Below are 18,837 nucleotides of genomic sequence, written 5' to 3'. Positions count from 1 at the left end.
TCATGTGAGTAGGTTGTCATCAAAACTCTATGTGTGCTTCAAAAAAGGATGGGTGACAATCACAGATTTAGGAAGGAAAAACCTTTTCCCAGTATAGACTTTAAGAGGTGGCAGAATTTTCACTGGATTTCATCTGTTCAGTCAGCAAGAGCATTGCAGCACAGCTCTGGAAAGCAGGGATACCAGTTGTGGAAAGTCTGTCTTCCAAGTCTTTTGGTTAGAGAGAAGTCCTGCCAAGCATATGCCTTTTCATTTCAAGGATTTGGTAGAAAGAAAACAGCATAGCAGAGTGTAAATTATTTTAGCCATGTGAAATAATCTAGATGTGCTGGACATCTCCTTGGAAAGACTAAGCTGATACTTAGAATGATCTTGCAGTATCTATAAAAAGTTACTGCTTCTTTTATTCTTTAGTGTCATTTCATCTTCTATTGCCTTTTCTCTGAACTTTCAGTCTACAGACCTTGGTAACAAAGGCCCCTCGAGGGTGAATGTAGGGCTTCAAGAATGTTTTGCCAGTTGCTTTATGGTGATCCTTCACCACTGTTTATCAGTTTATATTTTAAAAAGTGTATTTACTGCATGAGAAATAACAAGATTTAAACTGTCCTGACTAAAGAGAGAGACTTAATTAATTCCATATACAGCATCTCCACACTGACTTGAATGCTCAGACGTTTCAAAAAACAGCTGCTATAAGAATCAAAGATTGCTGCAAGAATTCAAAGATGACAAGAGAGAGAAATACAAATAAATATTTTATAAGACAATGCAAAGTTTAATAATTGATTTCATAAAACCCACAACAAAGCAACACACTTCTGCTTTTTTCTTCAATTAAACAAATGTGTAGTAAATTATTAAAAAACTGCAAATACAATACATGTCTACTGTACTTCAACACCTAATTACATCAACTGTAAACCCCAATTTAATTAAAACCCATTTGAGTATTAGTATGTGCAAAATACCTGTTGTTTGTGGTTTGGTTTTTTTTTCCCAGTAAGTTTGTAAGGATGGGATGCACATTTTTCATGAACTGTGATATGGCTTAATTAATGACAGTGTTTGTATTGCAGCATCACCTTCCTGAGCACAGGGCTGCTCTGCCTCTGAGCTGCCTGAGCTCCCATGCTGGACTCAAGTATTCCCATTTCTTGCCAGAACAGATACAAACACAATCCAGTGTCACGTGCACTTTGTCCAAATTCACAATGTGCTGCCACTTTTAACCAATAAAAATTCAGCATGTGACCCCTACCTCCAAAAAGGGAAGAAAAGAAGCCAAGATTGTTACCACCAATTGCAGGTACAAATCAGCCTGATGAATATGTGAAACTCTAGAAACAGAAAACAGCTTAAGTATTCACAGCTGAGTATCACAATATCCATAACTGGGCGGAAATTTTCCTTTCTGATCCACAACAGAGAACTACTTTTGATGTCAGTGGAAGTTCTGCATAAAGGTCAAAGTCCAGAATAAACAAAAAAAATATTTGAAGCCAAGTTCTTTCCATCTTCTAAACTTTGCAGGTCGTGTTCTTGCCACCCTTAACTTCTTCAATGCCAAGGACTTCACAAGCAGGCATAAATCTGAGCTTGGAGGTGTAGGATAGCTTAGTGTCAAGATTTATATCTTGTGTACATTCAAAGTACAGGGGTTCCACAATGAGGCCAAACAATTCAGCTTTGGGGACTCTGAGGTGTCCAGATGAATGAACAGTCCTTTCAGCTGCCTCATCTCTATAAATACAAAAAGGCCTTTCCGCCCCTGTAGGTTGTTATGACATTGTTGTCCAACACCATCAGGTTACTGAGCTTGCTTGGATTTTGCTTTATTCATGAGCTTAGTAGTGGGAACTGCTATTGCAGTGGCATTCCTGTCAGGATACTGCCATGCTGTGCTCAAAGCAAAGGTGGAAAAGTCAGAGACCCGTGACTGATGGAATAGTGCATCTCTAAAACTCCTGCTCCCCACTCTCCTGTTGGATGCACATCTCTGGCATGTCTGCAGATTGCACTGGAGAGCATCTGCACATCAAGCATCATTTCTAACCTTTGACTTTTCTTTTAAAACAGAACAATCATGGAAAAATGATCAATTACAGAACATTTATTAATTACAGTTAGAGTGCATGCTAAGCAACTGGCCTTTTAATGTGAATCAAATGATGGGTTTAGACATTCAAGACTATTTATAAGAAAGTCATCTTACAAGTCAAAACTTTGTAAAATAAATAACCTGTTTCTAATGTATAAACCCTATTCTAAAATACATTAAGATAACTGATCACTTAAAACACTTTGGGTCCAGTGTTGGGTCTCTAGTTAAACACCACAAGTCTGGGCAAAGATCTTCCTGTCTGGATCTCTGAATGCCCAGATTAAAGCTAACTTTCCGGTGTGGATACAGTAAATTCTGTATTTTGCAGTGTCTCCAAAGGGACAGTTTCCACAAGAATTCAACTAGCACTGTATGCATTCCAGTTTAAGATACTGTACGAAAATTACCACTGCAAAAATACTGAATAATGAATTTGGGGATCATGACATATTGTGCAACCCTGGCAGGGTCAGCATTAAGAGACTTTTGTTTGAAATACTGAATATTTGATGCTCCATTTGGAGTGCAGGTACTTTGTGGTACGTAATGATTAAAGGACAATATTGGACTGTAATTTGTGAGGTATCTGCAGAGCCACGTTGCAGTTTGTAAACAATAATCTGAAACCAGCTTTGTCTCAAAATCATAATAAATTGAACAAATCAGTACAAGGGAGAGAGTAAAACACACGTTCTGTAGGGCAACCACTGCACTTTCTGCAGCACCAGTTCTCCCTGCTGCATGTCCCATATGTACAAAGCCACATATTCATGGTCACTATTTGAGAATTTTCATTTTGCATTTATTGCTCTCAGTCTTTGACTACAAGGTAAAGAATAAGGCAGCAGTTCCCAAAACATATGAAATTAGGCACTGGAACTCTGACAACTTGCGCAGGTTTTGCTGATTTCCTGTTTGTAACTCTGGAGCTGCACAGAGCACTTGTACATTCCAAAGGTGTTCAGCAGCAGGTGTCGGGCCTTGGACTGAACGTCCTCCCATTTAGATGAACTACCAGGAACTGGAAAATTAAGAAAATTATAATAAATTCACTATCTAAGAAACTCAGACAATCCATCTGTTCTCAAATGTATCACAGTGTTACCAACTACAATAATCTTTGTTCATGCTCATTTATTAGTTTAATGTTGTTCTGTGGTCACTATGTACTCTCTCTCTATTATTTTACACTTTTAGGTCTATATTCTCCAACTAGATTCAACTCTTGGTAAAACTATATGTGTTAGACACCATCCCCCCAAAACCTAACCTTTCTCACTAAGAATTAATATTCATGGTATAGTTAGATGTGTAAATCAGCATATGTTTTGGCAAAACATTTGTTTATCACATGTCACATGTTCCACATTAGACCCTCCCCTTTTCTTTCCCTAGGCAAGTGAGAGAACTTCTGAGGAAAAATTGTGTGTTGCTTTTTTACCCCTACCCAGAGAATCTGTACTGGATGTTTTGGTATGAATGTATTTTATTTGCACAATTTTCATTTACACCATGTCTTTCTGGGCAAAGAGGTTTTATTCCTCACTGTACAAAACCTGAGGATAATATTTCTTGGTTCAACTTAGATAACAATATGAAGAGGAAGTGGTGGGAGTTTTCCTACACTTACATTTAATTTAGAATTATGCTATACAGCAGCTTACCCAGTTGCAAGTGGACTATGGCAGTTGTTTTTCCTGCAGTGAGAGACCAAACATTTAAATCTTCTATAGAATAAACATCTTCAATTTTCATCAAGTCTTCCTTGATGCGGTCCACGTTTAAATGCCTCGGAACTCCTGTGATTACAAATAAGAGGTAAAATTAATTCTGTCTTCTGGTAACTCTCAGTGGCCTTTCATGACAGTACTCAATGCCAAAAAAAACCCAGAATTTATGCTGTTGGAAGTGATAAGTAACTTCCATGTTATTAGCAGAAAATAATATGGAAATTGGCCTGTATGGACACAGAAGTTGAACAGGAATTGCAGTGCTGCCTCAAATGTAATTTGTCCTGCCCAGAATCCGCTCTCTGACAACAGCCAGCATTAGATCCCTTGGAATGATGTACTTTTGTAGACAACTTTACTGCAGCTTCTAACCCCCAGTAACTGCTTCAACCAGACTCTAAGGTCAGAATACAGGAAAAAAACACCAGGGCCTGTCTCCTGAAACTTCTCTTCAAGTAACTGGTATGATGTTCACATGCTCACAGGAATCCATCTGCAGCCTTAACTCACAGGACTTCATCTTACAGGGTGTCACCTCTGCAAATCACTGACTGCTCTGATCAAGTCCTTTCGGTATTTTCAGTAGTTGCAGCACCTCTATAGCTTCCCACCACCACCCTTGATCTGTACAAAGGGCAAAATCAAAATTCTAGATGATCAACACGGGTCAAAAACTAATACAAACAGACTGAATAAACTCTGAATAGTTTTATTTCTATAAAAGCTTTTTACTGTTTATCTTCCAGTTTTATGGAGTTTCTTTATATATACTTGCTTCTCAAATTTCTTCATTTTTTGCATGATTCCTCCAAACCTGATACCTTACTTTCTTTTAAATTATTTTAGTCCCAGTACCATCTCTTTTGAAAGTTCTGTGTCTAGGATTGTCTCACATGAAACAAAATTTTCCTTCTCATGGAGACCATCAAAAGTTATTTAGATGATAAATAACCACCTGGTATTATTTGTACAGCTTCCTTTTTCCCAGGAAACATGGACTTAAATCCTCATATCTACATCACACTCTTGACTTCCATTCTGCTTTATAAATCTTAATGAAAAGCTAGAATGTCATTGCTTGTGTTAGAAAGCTATTTAATGTTTTAATTTAGCACTCCTGGTCTAATGATGAAACTTAAGTTGAAATTAATACCAAAAGGACCAATTTCAAGGATCTTGAAGTAGTTTCCAATATAAATGCAAGTCCATTCTCTGGAGATCCTGAATTTGAGTTGGAAAAATTCCCTGCCATGCATAAAGCCCATGTATCATCACTTTTAATAACATCATTAATAGGGGATTTTTATGACAGCTGGGATACCTATGCAAACAGCAACAACTCACGACATCTGGAATCTGATACATCATTAGTCTTATCTGTTTTCTGCAGCCAAATCTGAGCTATTGCCTTGGAGCCAATTAAGGATTGTTGAGCAAATTTCATTGGTTTTGCCTTCTCAGTGAACTTCCATTTTGCTGCCTTTTTTTTTTTTAATCCTAAGTGACAGCAAATGCACTTGAACGAAGATTCTGGGTTTTCTGATTTAACCTCGTAACATAATAAAAGTAAAGTCAGTAATAATTCACTTGAGACAGCTAGGAAGGTGCAGCTAAAACCTAGCATTTTTCTCCCAGCCCTAACATCTTCACTTTCATAAAGTAAGAGCACTAGATCAAGCAGTAAGAGTTGGCAGGTAAGCTACGATAAAGCAAAGAATGTTGCTGGCATCTTTCCCTCTACATGTGATAAGATTCTTTAGCCTATATTCAGGTTTTTCTTCCCTATTTTATTTCTTCTTTTACACCACTCTTTACTTGTAGCTTCCCCTATGGTAACAGCAGAAGCACACAAGTAACACAAAGGCACTTGTGGAAAAGGGGAAGACAGGACAGAGGTAAACCACCTGTCCAGCCATTTGGTCTAAGCTTGCTTCTTCCTTTTACACTCATCCACATCCACTTCAACTTCACAAGTAACTGAAGTGAAAGTGTAGAACTGAATCTGAGCAAAGGTTCACTTGGTTCAGCTGAGATCCACTGCAGACACACAAGAAAGTTGTATGTGTTTCACTTCCCCACCTCCTGATGGCAAAGTGGGAGCACAGGTAGGACTTGTGTCATTCTGGCAGAGGACAAACACACCCGAACACTGCAGCAATTTAGATGAGCCGTAAAGAACCAACAGACAGCAGCAGCAAGACAAACAGATCTCCAGGCACAGTCCACTTAGAAATAGTGATTGTGATGTCAAAAAAATTGCCAGTGCTCTCTGGTATTTGGCATATAAAGTACTGCAGACTGTGCACAGATCTTACCTTCCAGAATAATAACTCCCGTGTCACAGAGAATTCGAACTGTTGTGAAAACCACCAGTATGGAAAATACATATGTACATATAGGATCAGCAATCTTGTATTCTGGCTGCAAGGGAAAATCCACAGTGTTAAAGGATGTATGAAAATAAGCTCACTTACAAAAATGTGACTCAGAAAATGCAGTTAGTTCTAGTTTCAATTTCTATGAATTTTTTTTGTTCGAATAGTTATAAAATATATAGTAGAGATAGTTTTGCTTATTTTGCATGAATGTATGAAGCTTATAATAAAATATCACAGCTATTTTTCATACTTATAACAACAGGCCCCTTTTTAATTTAATCACTGGAGTTTAAGTTAAAAGAATTCCACGCTGCCTCGAAGAGCAGCCATTCCTCACCTTAAAGCGTATGATGTAGGCAGCCACGAGCACTCCAATACTTTGGACCAGGTCCCCCAGGGCGTGTACAAATGCTGCTCTCACAGCAAGGCTGCTGTGTCCATGGCCACTGCCATGTCCATGGCCACTGCCGTGGGCTGTGCTCGGAGAGCTCGACTGAGGTACATGAGAGTGAGGGTGGGAGTGCGAGTGAGAGTGAAGGTGGCCAGACTGATTCAGCAAAAAACCCATTCTGAAAGGGAAAGAAGAAAAGCACTCCAAGAAACAGGCTTTTAGAGTTGGGTGTGTGGGTAGGTTTTCACAGAATCACAGAATATGCCAAGTTGGAAGGGACCCACAAGCATTGTCAAGTCCAACTCTGAGCCCTGCACAGGACCATCCCCAAGAATCACACCCTGTGCCTGAGAGCATTGTCCAAACACATCTTGAGCTCTGGCAGCCTTGGTGCTGTGACCACTGTCCTGGGGAGCCTGTTCCAACCACCCTCTGGTTGAAGAACCTTTTTTCTAATGTCCAACCTAAACCTCCCCTGACACAACTTCAGGCCATTCCCTCGGGTCCTGTCTCTGTTCCCCACAGAGCAGAGATCAGTGCCTGCCCCTGCTCTTCCCCTCACAAGGAAGTTGTAACTGCAATGAGGTCTCCCCTCAGTCTCCTCTTCTCCAGGCTGAACAGACCAAGTGCCCTCAGCTGCCCCTCACTCGGCTTCCCCTCAAAGCCCTTCACCATCTTGATTGCCCTCTTTTGGATGCTCTCTAATAGCTTAATATTTTGTTGCCTTTTTCCCTTTCAGTTTAAATGAAATAATTGAAAAAGTAATACTCAGCATAATTTCTTGTCTTATTTACGAAATTTAAGAGGTCCAGCAAAATTACATCCCATGGAAAAGTTACATGGGAAAAGTTACAGGCCATGAATGAATTAGCAGCTTATTCAGAAACACATTTATGAGTGTTAATGGAGAGAAGGGGAGATCTTACATTAAGTTAACTGCAACACCGACGGCCGCTGTGATCAGCATGATATCACCATTTATTTCATAGTCCATATGGATAGTTCTTTGAACAGCCTCATACAAGAGGAATGCCATAAGGATATAGACCAGCAATACACTAATGATGGCTGACAGTACTTCTGCAAAAAGAAAGGAAAAAACATTATAAAAATGTGTCTCAGATCTATTTCTATTTCCAAATTAGAACATGGACAGAGCCTTAATTGTTTTAACGATTTTATGAGTATTATAAAACCGACTATAAACTAATATGTTTAGCGGTAAATAACACTTGTAAAGTAGGATTAACAAATGGAGTTTGTTCTCATCAACTCCTTCATGCTTCCCTGCCACCAGTATATCCCTCAAATTATGTCTTCTCTGAAGACTTCTGCAGAGGTGATGACCCTGACTTCCTCAGACAAGCCAGAACATTTGCCTGAGAAGCTGCAGGCAAAGGCCGTGCCCAGGGGAGAGGAGGACAGGTGATCTCAAACATCACCAACACACCTACAAATAAGAGAAGGCCTGATTTCAAGTGTCCACAGTATTAATCTGGATTTAGAAATGACTTTTATATATCCTTTTGTATTTAGGATGGAGAAGAAATTATAAAAAGATAAAGAAACTGAACAGTACAAACTTGTCAGACATGACAGTCCTAAGCTTCTACACATACACATTACCTATTGCAGATTTCAGCTGCAAAGGATTGCTGAATGTTAGTATCTCTATTGGTGTGATATGCTGTTTTAACAGTATCTAATATTTACCAAATATTCATATTTCACAAAAGTAAGAGCATTATGACCAATATTTTGGTGTAGGAATTTTATCTGATCAGCAGGGACTTTTAAAAGGAAATATATAAAGATAAAATTAGAAAGTTAATAAAAACTCCTAATTATTTGACTGCACTGCACCTTCCACTGCCGTTGACATCTGTGAAAAGTGGTGAGAGCTCTCTACAAGGTTCCTCCTGTTCAGATGTGAGGTAAACAGGTCTGAATATTCTACAGGTCAGGACCTTTTGTGCTGTTTGCCTCAGTCATGAAATTGGGCTGGTAACAGCATACATAAACCTGAGGAGGATGAGTCTACACTACAGTTTTAAGGTCTTACTACAAAGAATACAGGTATTCCTAAATGGGTCACTAGATTCTTTTTATCATAAACATACTTTTACCCTCTAGCTTAAAATTATTACCCTGCTGCAACTGAAGTTTTAAAAAAAAAAAAAAAAAAAAAAGGCAAGATAGCTGAGAGAGAAATCACTGGCCCAGTTAACAACTGTCTCAGTTATAAGCAAGTTAATATAGGGCTTTGCAAAAAGCACTGGGAAGACCTTAATGCTCACTCCATTGTACTGCATGCAAATCTGCAGCCATGCCTGAGTAATCTGTAATCATTATGTGTAATGCTCATTACTGTCACTTGCCAGATGGATCACTGGGACCTCAGCCTTCCTGTATGAACTCAAAGATCAGAGTTAGAATTAATTTACTTGAAATTTTAGTGGTTGTTCTTCCCCTTAGGTCCACACATGTTGCCCTGATTTATTCCCTAGTAAGGGCAAAACTCTGCTCTTGGCTATAGCACAGCTCTGAGAATACTCATCTGAGAATTGCCTCACTTCTCCCTCCACTTTGAATCTGTCAGCATGTAGATTTTGTAACCAACTTTGGTTACTGCAGAAAATGTCACTTCTAACACAGAAGTGTTTTAATTATATTTATTGAATATGACATAAAAAGACCCATGCAGCTATATCAGCATTTTAATATCACCAAAATCACTTGATCCATACACTGAATTATGGGAGGAGAAACTCACCCCAATGCATTCAGCTGCTGGGTGGTGTGTCAGTGCCTGGACAAGTACCAGCATTACCAGGCAGTAACAAGGCTCTGAAAGGCAACTGTCTCAGATGATTTCAGAGCAACCTGAAAATCCTGGAAATATCTGTGTAAGTGGCAGCCTTCTTTACAAAGTCGGCAGATTACTCAGGGCAACAGCCTTAAAAACACACAATACATTGCTTAGAAGGTTTTCCAGAATGCTTTTTAAAAAACTTTTGAAGCCATGGCACATTACCATTTACCAGAGAAATAACATATAGTGCTTCTACAATCTAAACCCATGTTTTCTGCAATGGAAGTCAGTGTTTTCCTTGCAGGGTCTTCCACAGTCACTGTCGTGTCAGCACTGTACATTTGTGCTGAGATCTTTCACTTCTTGTGAAATGAACTGTGCACTGGCTCAGTGGACTGGCTGATTCTGTCATTACTAACATTGTCTCTGCAGCAATGGAAAAGTGCCAGGTTCCATATCTATGCTTAAATCTGCTCAGTGTCTTGCTGAAAGGGAGGTATCTCCACTTGGTGGTGAAACAGAACTACTTTTGCCTTCAAGAATACAATCCTTTTTAGACGTGACTGCAATTTCCATTACTTTGTCTTCACTTTTCTAACCCATTCCTGAATCTGTCAGCCTCATTTTCACCACTGAGAATGGAATAAAACTGAAGATGGAGCATACATAATGTGCATCCAGAGAGAATTCAAATAAATGAAAACTAGTACTAACTTCCCTCTGGAATTCGACTAGACAAGTAATAGGTCTGTTGTCTTTACCAAGCAATGTTTATGGGAACAAGTTTGAAAATTCATCATTTTACAAGCAAAAATGATAATGAATACCAGAAACATTGTTCATTAGAATGTTCTCATGCCTGCTGTAAGTATGGATTATCTTAAACTTAATGTAAAGCAGGTCAGTGATGAGACAGTTCTTGCATATATCTCCAGCTTTAAACAAACGCTCCACATCTTTTTCTGTGACAGATGCCCAATCTGTACCCTATTTTTAACATTCTGTCATGTTTTAACATCTCTCACATGGAATTTAAGCTATTGTTGAAATGATGTTATTTGCTGACAAGCTTCTTACATATAGGTTATTTGGGAAAATGTGTTACAGCAAGGACATACCCTAGAAACTGCTTTGTTCCATTGCCAGCATTCACTGATGTGTGAAACTGGGCCCTCAGGCCATGGCATTCAGACTGGGTGCCTAAACCAGGCATATAAATTTCACAAATGGGATTTTTAAAAAAACTCTGTGTAGCAATTTTGAACCATCCCATCTTCTGTACTTTGGAGGTCCCTGGTAGAGCTTTCACCTGCTTCCTCTTCCTTACTACAGCCACAGAAACTCTCCCCCCCCAGCCCCAGGCCCTAGTCCTCCTCCTCCTCCAGAGAGAGTGGCACTGCTGCAGTGCAGCACAATGGCTGAGGCAGGAAGGAACCCCTGGAAACTGTGTAGTGCAGCTCAGAGGAGGGAAACTCTAGCAGGTTGTTCAGGGCTCCTTCCAGTAGGGTTTTGTGTTTTTCCACTAGTGGACACTCCACAACCTGTTCTAGTCTTTGACCACCTACTGGCACTGGGCAGCAGAAAAGGAGTAATTGTTGCAGCACTGAGAGGCTGCTCCCTGTAGCTTCTCCCAGGGACAAGATGGTAGGCAATACAAACTAATTTTATTGGCTAGATTGAGCCCATGGACCACCACTGGATCAGTCTGGTCAGTACTTTTCCTGGCAGTAAAATGACAAGAAAAAGATATAGAAAATGAGATGGCAGGAATCCTCAGGGATTTGTGCTTGCAAATTAATTGAAAAGTCAGTGAAAATTTACAGAACTGAAAAAGATTTTAATGGTTAAGTAAGTTTCTTTTATTTTTCCCAAGATAAACTGTTTTAAGCTAGGCCATGGCATTTTTAATTTATGTGCTATTTGGTTTTAGAAAAGTTACAAAGACATATAAACTACTCAAATGATTTTGAAATAGGGTTAAAGTATGTATAAATGCTAGCAAACATCCTTCTGGAGAGTATGAGCAAATGCCAGGGGCCTACCTGCAAGGTCAGGTTTCAGTATTAGGGGAGCTCCTATGGCAAAATTAAAACTTCATGAAAGAAAAGTTTGTAATGGGAAATGCTGGCATTGCTAATGCTTTCTTGCTAAAGCCCCAAAGAGCTTTGCTAGTGTACAGAGTTATGCATTCATGCATTAGTGACTAACTGATGACAAATGACGAGGAGTGATGGAGTTGTTGAATTCTACTGCTGTTCTAGCAGCCAAAATAAGAATTGCAAATAATGACTACATAAGACTGAAATTCCTTGAAAAATGTATTCTATAGAATGTATAGGGCACAGGTAGAAAATGTGACACTAGAAATTATCTATTTCATGAAAAATAAAGCTTTGAAGATTTTGATAAAACGTCTACAAGACCTGCAGCTGTATATTGTGAATTATTATATCCAGTTCACAACCACATGAAAACACTCTGTATCATCATTACATTTCCAAACATGAAGTAATGAATCCTGAAAATTCCCTTCCAAGGTTTAGTTCATAATTCTGTTTATACTTCTTTTTACAGACACGTAAACCAGGTAGAGGTTAAATAACTTGCTGTATTGCAAACCACAGGACATTTTGACCTCAGCTTTGTGTGGTTTGGGGAATGCAAGAGGAATGATGTATGCGACTTCGGACAGGGCACAGCTCTCTAATAATATGTTCTACATAACTTTTTAGTTCTGGATTAAAATGTCATTTTTCACATTGAATAAGACCTTTTTCCAGTGTCACAATTCTGCTGAAGTCAACGAGACCTCATAAATCCTGGGCACTGGCAACAATCTGTTGTGAACAACAACAGACTGATGTGCACAGCTCCTGCACCAACAAGCTCCTCAGTGTGTCACAGGAGCAGTAACAGTGGTACAGCAGTGAGTATAAAGAATGTATCCCTCTTTTGCTCAGCAGCCTCAGTTCCAAAGCACAAAGGTGTACAGGGGCCTGAGCTGATGCAACATCCCATTAACTACGGACAGCTCTGCAGCCACCCTTGTTCTCACTCAGAACAGTTTCCCTCCTCTGAACCCTTTTTAAACATTTTAGGCCATGGTTAATTTGCAGGAAGTCACAATGTGATCATGTATCCAATTCCCCAACCTTCCTCTTTAAGAGGAAGATGAATCAAGCATTCAGAATTTAACTCTGATTCTCCCAAGTCCTAGTTCCACAGATGAACAGACTCATCCTGCTCCCAGTGAATAAAACTCTGCTGTCAAACTTTGAGCCACGGGGGTTTTTTATCTATTCCCTTGTGGCAATACTACCTATGTAGTATATCCACAACGGCCAGTGAAAGGGCATTAAGAGTCAGGGTGTTAAAGCAACTCTTAGGTTTGCTGCTACTTTCTTTCTAGTTACTTATTCTTCTAGAATTTGCTGATCTTTACAGTTGTTGCTTAAAATACTCTTTAATAGCAAAATCTGATATCTACATACCTAAGCGATGAAATCCAAAAGTGAACCTCTTTGTTGGAGATTTTGCAGACAGCCAGAGAGCAAGCAGGGTCAAAATAATACCACTAAGGTCAGTTAACATGTGAAGTGCATCTGTCATAATTGCTAGACTGTTAGCAACATAGCCACCTGAAAACAAAATTGGAAAAGTCAGGACACAAGACATTTTTAATTATTCTAGATAATATCCTCTTGGCACAGCTGACAGTTATTTATTTTCAGAACAGTGCATTAAGTGCAGGAGAGCCCGTCTTATAATCACTAAATGGGGGGGGTTGCTATTACAAGCAAAATGCCATGCTGTAATTTAAAGCTACCATAGTTAAAAGTGCAGTCAAGTGTGCTTTCTATTAAGAGTAACATAAAAAGGATTCACTCCTGTTATTCTCACACAGACTACTTGCATAATAACCTGTGCAAGATGAGGCCCAAAATAGTTTTGTATCTTTCCTCTATATATTACTGCACATGTGTTTAATCAACTGATCCTTTTATTAAACTACCTCTGTTAAACATTGTGATATTTCAGAACAGGGACAGAAGTCCAAAGACTCAATAAAAAGGAAATTTACCCTGCCCCCTTTCTATTTTTGTTAAAATACCTTTTAACCTTCATTATTCCCTGTCCTGGCAGGGTTGTGCGAGTTCTGCCAATATCTATTGCAAGCAATGACTTTCAATTGCACAGCATTCTTCTTTGTTATTTATTACCATAATTTTTTTCTCGTAATTATGAGCTGCATTGAGACAAATAACCCGAGATCAGAGGTTAATATCTTTGTTCCAATTCATTTGCTAATGCCACTGGATGGTGAGAGATTTGAACAATGCACCTCTCTTTTAAGTATCCCTTATCCAAAGGGGAATCAAGGACGGACTGTGTTGTCTTCCATATGCTTGAAGGTAAGCCCATTTTCTCAGAAAAGATCACATCTTCAGTGTCAGCTCAGCTATGATTTGGTTTCTCTTTTTACCTTGAGATTGTCATTCAGCCTGTAAATTTGTACCGAGTGAAGCATGCAGCTGCTGTGCCATTTGTGTGCCATTTGGCAGGCTTGAAGCTCCAACTAACATTTCAAATAAAGCAATTTTATATACAATTAAAATTGTCTTAGTGAAGAGGCTGACCACAAGGAAATGGCAAAGAGGAATTCACAACTTTGTTTTTAGGATCAGTCATAAATCCTGTGTGTGTGTGGCTGTGGGTGTTTGTATGTGCACACCTGCAGACAGAGCTACTCTCTCCTCCCCAGCCAAACACGCACAGCGTGGCTGCTGCTGTAGTGTTGCTGTACTGTGGGTAACTACAAATACACTACATTTCAACCAGTTCCCATCCTAAGTCAAATTCTTCTTCTGAATTTCTCCAAAAGGCCATCACAGCTCAAAAACAATGAGTTTTTAAGATTTAGCAATTCAGTGGCTTTTTGAGTAAAATGAGTTAACGGCTTTCCTTTCTGAATTAGTTTGTGTTCTCACATAATTTTAAAAAAATACTTAGAAAAGTGCAACTCAGCCTCTTTTATAGTCAACAGAAAAGAAAAAACAATTTATTTTTGAAGACATTCAGTTCAGCAGTTTACACGTATCATTATTTACAGTATGTATGTTAATTCTTAAGTATTAATTTGGAGAATCACTTCAGTCCAAGGTGAGTCGATTCTATTTCAGCCAGCCTCTCACTCTTAAAGCTTTTCAAAATAAAATGGTAAAGAAGGAATTCAGGTACTGAAGCTGACCGTAATGCAGTGTGTGGATTAAGAAAACATTATTGACATTTATTGAATTCTGAAATCAAAGGTTCTCTGTTCCCAAAAGTTCATTGCTCGGTTAAAGGTACTGCCTAGGGGCTATTTAAACACAATTGGCAACTTAGAAAAAAAGACATGTATAACCTTTACAAATAGACAGCTTGATGGTTCACCGCTGTTTTCAGTGACCTGTGAAGGACAGCAGTTCTTCTCATGGACAATCAATTAGAAATCCCGAAACATAGCTGAAAACATCAAAACCCTGTCAGAAAAGCTAACTAGGTTTTGTGGTATGATTTTCTTTTCTTGATGCAAAATGGTTTCCACAAAGCATAAGTTTTTACCTGACTGTTCATCAAATTAAACAACAAACACTGAGATAGGCTGGAGTAATGAGCTTGGCTACCCTTTGAAAAAAATATGTCAATCAAGATTTCACAAAAAAAGCTGCTGAAATAAGATTTCCTTCATCTTGACATTAGTAACAGACAGCAGAAAGATTTTTACTGAACAAATTAATTGTCTGAGAGGGTCTTCTGTCTTTTTCTCAGAAACTCAAATCTGTCCAAGGTCATAGAAAGAAGTCAGTTAAAACATCCTATATGATCAAACAGAGTTTCCCAAATACCTGAGCTTTAGATCAATTCATAAAGTTCCAAAATTTGAAACCAACCAGACAGAACACATCACAGGGCTGGAGTGAAAGAAATTAAACAAGTAGGGCACTGACTCAGGACTCGAGGGCTCTTTCTTTAGTTACTCTTCTGCTGCTGATTACTTGCCCTATTGACAAGTCATTCAGGTTGAGATCTACGAAAGTACAGAGATACCCAAGCCCTCTATTTATTCTCTCTGGAAGATGGATGCCTGAATATTTTATGGGTCTGGCCTCAGTGCTCTCTGATTCTGTGCCCAAAGAACGAAACAGGGGTGGCAAAAGCACCTGAGGAGGACAAGCCTTCACTACAGCACTAATGCTTTGTACAGACAAATCCACCACCCTGACTGTATGGGAGATGTGACAGTGATGAGAGAGTATTATTACTCTTAACATCTATTTTTTTCAGAGCTCTCCCTGCACTAGCTATGGAGAGGTCTACAACAGTGTGAATCAGATCCAAAGCCCCAAACACACACTCAGTGAGTTCAGCATCAACATGCCAACAGCACAGACATATTATTCAGCAAGAGGCCCCTCAGAGGAACTAAGCTCGGTGTACATCAAAACTCTGGTATTGGTATAAATAAAACCAAATAGCATCATTCTCAGGTTAAAGGGTGTCTACATCTAAGATACAACACTGTTCCTTATCAAATTAACCTGAGTTCATGCTGAACCAAAACCTCAGCCAGAGAAAAACCATGGAGCCAGGGGGCAAGTGCAGGCATTCGGCCAAATCCCCACAACAGGGTTGGCACCAAGCGCCTTATCCATGATAAGCTGATGTATTGTGGCAGTGTTATTAATGACTAACCACACACTGAGATATGCTGAAGGACAAAACCATTTTTTTTCCATTAACCCACATTCCTGAAATAAGGCCCCAAATAAAACTGGTGCAGACACAGTATTCTGGTCTCTCTCTGAAAAACAGAACATTTCTCCTAAGGACTTTTTTTCCTACATCTGCAGGAAAAATGGCATTATTTATCCCCTATTTTGCTTCCTAGCCATCTCATACAAGTTTGTCTTAAAAACATAATTCAGAGCTGTCCTAGGACAAGCATCCAAGAGCATGAGTTCACATGAGCAAACAACTGACCAAAACTGCATAGCTGTGGAGGAGGAGGGTGTAGGTCCCATATTACTATATCTGAGGCATCTCTGTTCTTCACTTTCAGAAAGTTTTTATGATTACATTTCTTTTTTTTTTCTTTTTGTGAATTATGGCAAATAATTCATCTGATTAGCTCTGATTTAGACTTGAATGTTGAAATTAAAGCAATTTAAAAGCAATTAATTGCTACAGAGAGACCTGGCTCAACATACATATCAATGTACTGGCACTGCATAATGGTCCCCATGACTCCAAATCAGGGGACAGTGCATGGGAACATTTAAGCATTCTTCAGGAGGCTGAGTCCCACCGAGCAGACACTTGCACTGAATGGCATGGATGTACCCAAAAGACAGGTAGTAACAAGACATGCATACTGGTAAATGAACAGAGATTAAAAGATAAATATTAAACTTTGTAAAAATTATTAGATAATGGCAAAGGGATAACATTTAACAGCTAATCTATGCATCCCAGGGGCTTTCACATTTAATTTTATTCCAAGCCTATGCTGCAAGCCTGCAACAAGCCTGCTGGATAAAGCAGTTGTTGGGTACAGATTGCTGTATAATTCACAGGTTTTCCTCCACCTGCACAGCACCTGGTTGTGAGCCCTTAGGAGGGAACAATAAAAGCTGAGCTTGAGCACAAGACTCATTCTTCTGACCAACGACAATCAAGTACTTATACAGGAACTCATTTTCAGGTAAAAACCCACCATACTTCTGCAAGTACTAACAAACAAAACCCACAAATAATTTAATCCAACTGCTTGGTACCTCTTATATTTTGCAATGGGAAGTATTAAAATATCTATTACTTTAATTGACTGTGTATGATTTATGTCTGGATGGAGCACATGCTAGTCCAGAGCACAAGAGGACATCAAGAGGTTGTCCAGAGAGTGGCTTCTTCACTGGATTGCTATTGATAGCTCAGGACACGTCTTTTCAGTTCTAAGTAACTGTGTATTGCTGAATCTGGTGTATTTTCCTCTTCTCATATTGCAAACACAGCGAGATTTTATGGAAGTAACTGAACAATACCGAGAATGAAATTGTTCATTCTGCTTCTCCTTTGTTAAAAACACCTTACAAACTTATAGGAGAAACTTACAAGGAGAAATAAAAAGCCATTAAACATACAAAAGAATACATATTTTATGCATATTTAACATATTTGATGATAGATTCGGGCAAGGGAAGTTGCAAATTTTTTCATTGAAAATACACATTGGACTTCATTCTCTCTCACTACTCTGAACGTGCTGCTAATGTCTCTGATTTCTCCAAAGGACTGATGGTTTCTCTCAGTAAATACTTCAAGCCAAGGCCGGAGCAGCGTTAACAGGCTGTGAGGCACCGCGCCCAAGGGATGGCACAAAGGGCCCCCGACTCACCTATGAGCTCCCCGGTCATGAAGAGGAGGTAGAGGATGGCAGCGAGCGCCAGCCGCTTCTTCACCTTCCTCTGCTTGGAGCGCTCCCGCCGGCTGCTGCAGCCGCGCAGGGGCCGGCGGCCGCCCGGCGCTGCGCAGGCGATGTCCCGCTCCAGCAGGGACTCGTCGTCGGACGCAGGCGGTGCCCCGTTCACCGGCGTCTCGGGGCCGCCTCCAGCCGTCGTCCGCCACCACCACGCGCAGCTTGTTAAACCTGGGGAAGTCCTCATCCCCCACCTCGTCCGAGAAGTCAAAGGCACTGGAGTCGTTCAGGAACAGCGGGTCCTCGCCCCTCCGCAGCAGGGACTTGATGCTCGCCAGAGCCCCCCCGGCCATCGCGGCGGTGCCCGGGCCCTCGCCGTGCGCGGCCGACCCGCCGCGGCGCTCCGCTGGCGCAGCTGTGCCCTGGCAGGCGGCGCCCCCCCTCCTCGTCCCGTCAGGGGCATGTCCCCTACATCGCCCCGCGGGCCCTGCGCAGGCCGCCCGGAACGCGGCGCGGGGCTCCGGCACGCCCGGAGCTCCGGCACCCCCGGTCCGCACCGCCGCCCCCGCGCCGGGCACGGCGGCGCTGTCACCGCCGGCCGCGCAGCGCCCAGCCCCGGTCACGGCGCGGCCGGGCAGGCGGCGCCGGGCGCAGGGCCGCTCCTCCCTGCCGGCGCAGGGGGCGCCGCCGCCGCCGCCATGCGCGTCACATCCCCCCGCGGCGGCACCGCGATCCCGCACCGCGATCCCGGGGCCGCCCCGCGGGACCCGCGTCCCCTGCGCGCCCGCGGACCCCGCCGGCACCGCGCCTGCGCCGCCCGCAGCGGGGCCGGCCGCGGGTTCGAGTCCCGCGAGCGCGGGGCCGGGGGCGCACGGCGGGATGGGCACGGCGGGATCGGGGCACGGGGATCGGGGCGCGCGGGCCCGCCCGTCCCTCGCGGTACCTTGCGGGCTGTTCCCGTCAC

At 41.2% G+C, this 18,837-nt stretch overlaps 2 protein-coding genes across 2 annotated transcripts in view; one reads left to right on the top strand and one right to left on the bottom strand.

The window, feature by feature from the left end:
• Positions 1 to 18,837, top strand: part of BLOC1S6 (biogenesis of lysosomal organelles complex 1 subunit 6) — a gene marked incomplete at its 5' end in the record, with an annotated part of 35,697 nt that overhangs the window by 8,014 nt on the left and 8,846 nt on the right. The gene's annotated exons all lie outside the window — the stretch shown is intronic.
• Positions 990 to 18,226, bottom strand: SLC30A4 (solute carrier family 30 member 4). The gene is given in 8 exon segments (XM_018069724.2): positions 990 to 3,125; positions 3,769 to 3,903; positions 6,150 to 6,255; positions 6,550 to 6,781; positions 7,530 to 7,683; positions 12,907 to 13,053; positions 17,853 to 18,066; positions 18,068 to 18,226. Coding segments are annotated over 8 exon segments (1,302 nt in total). The 3' UTR covers positions 990 to 2,970.

Source organism: Manacus vitellinus, unplaced genomic scaffold, assembly GCF_001715985.3.
Source record: "Manacus vitellinus isolate BGI_N305 unplaced genomic scaffold, ASM171598v3 scaffold_16_pilon, whole genome shotgun sequence".
Lineage (NCBI taxonomy): Eukaryota > Metazoa > Chordata > Aves > Passeriformes > Pipridae > Manacus > Manacus vitellinus.
This window is presented reverse-complemented; position numbering and strand designations above follow the sequence as displayed.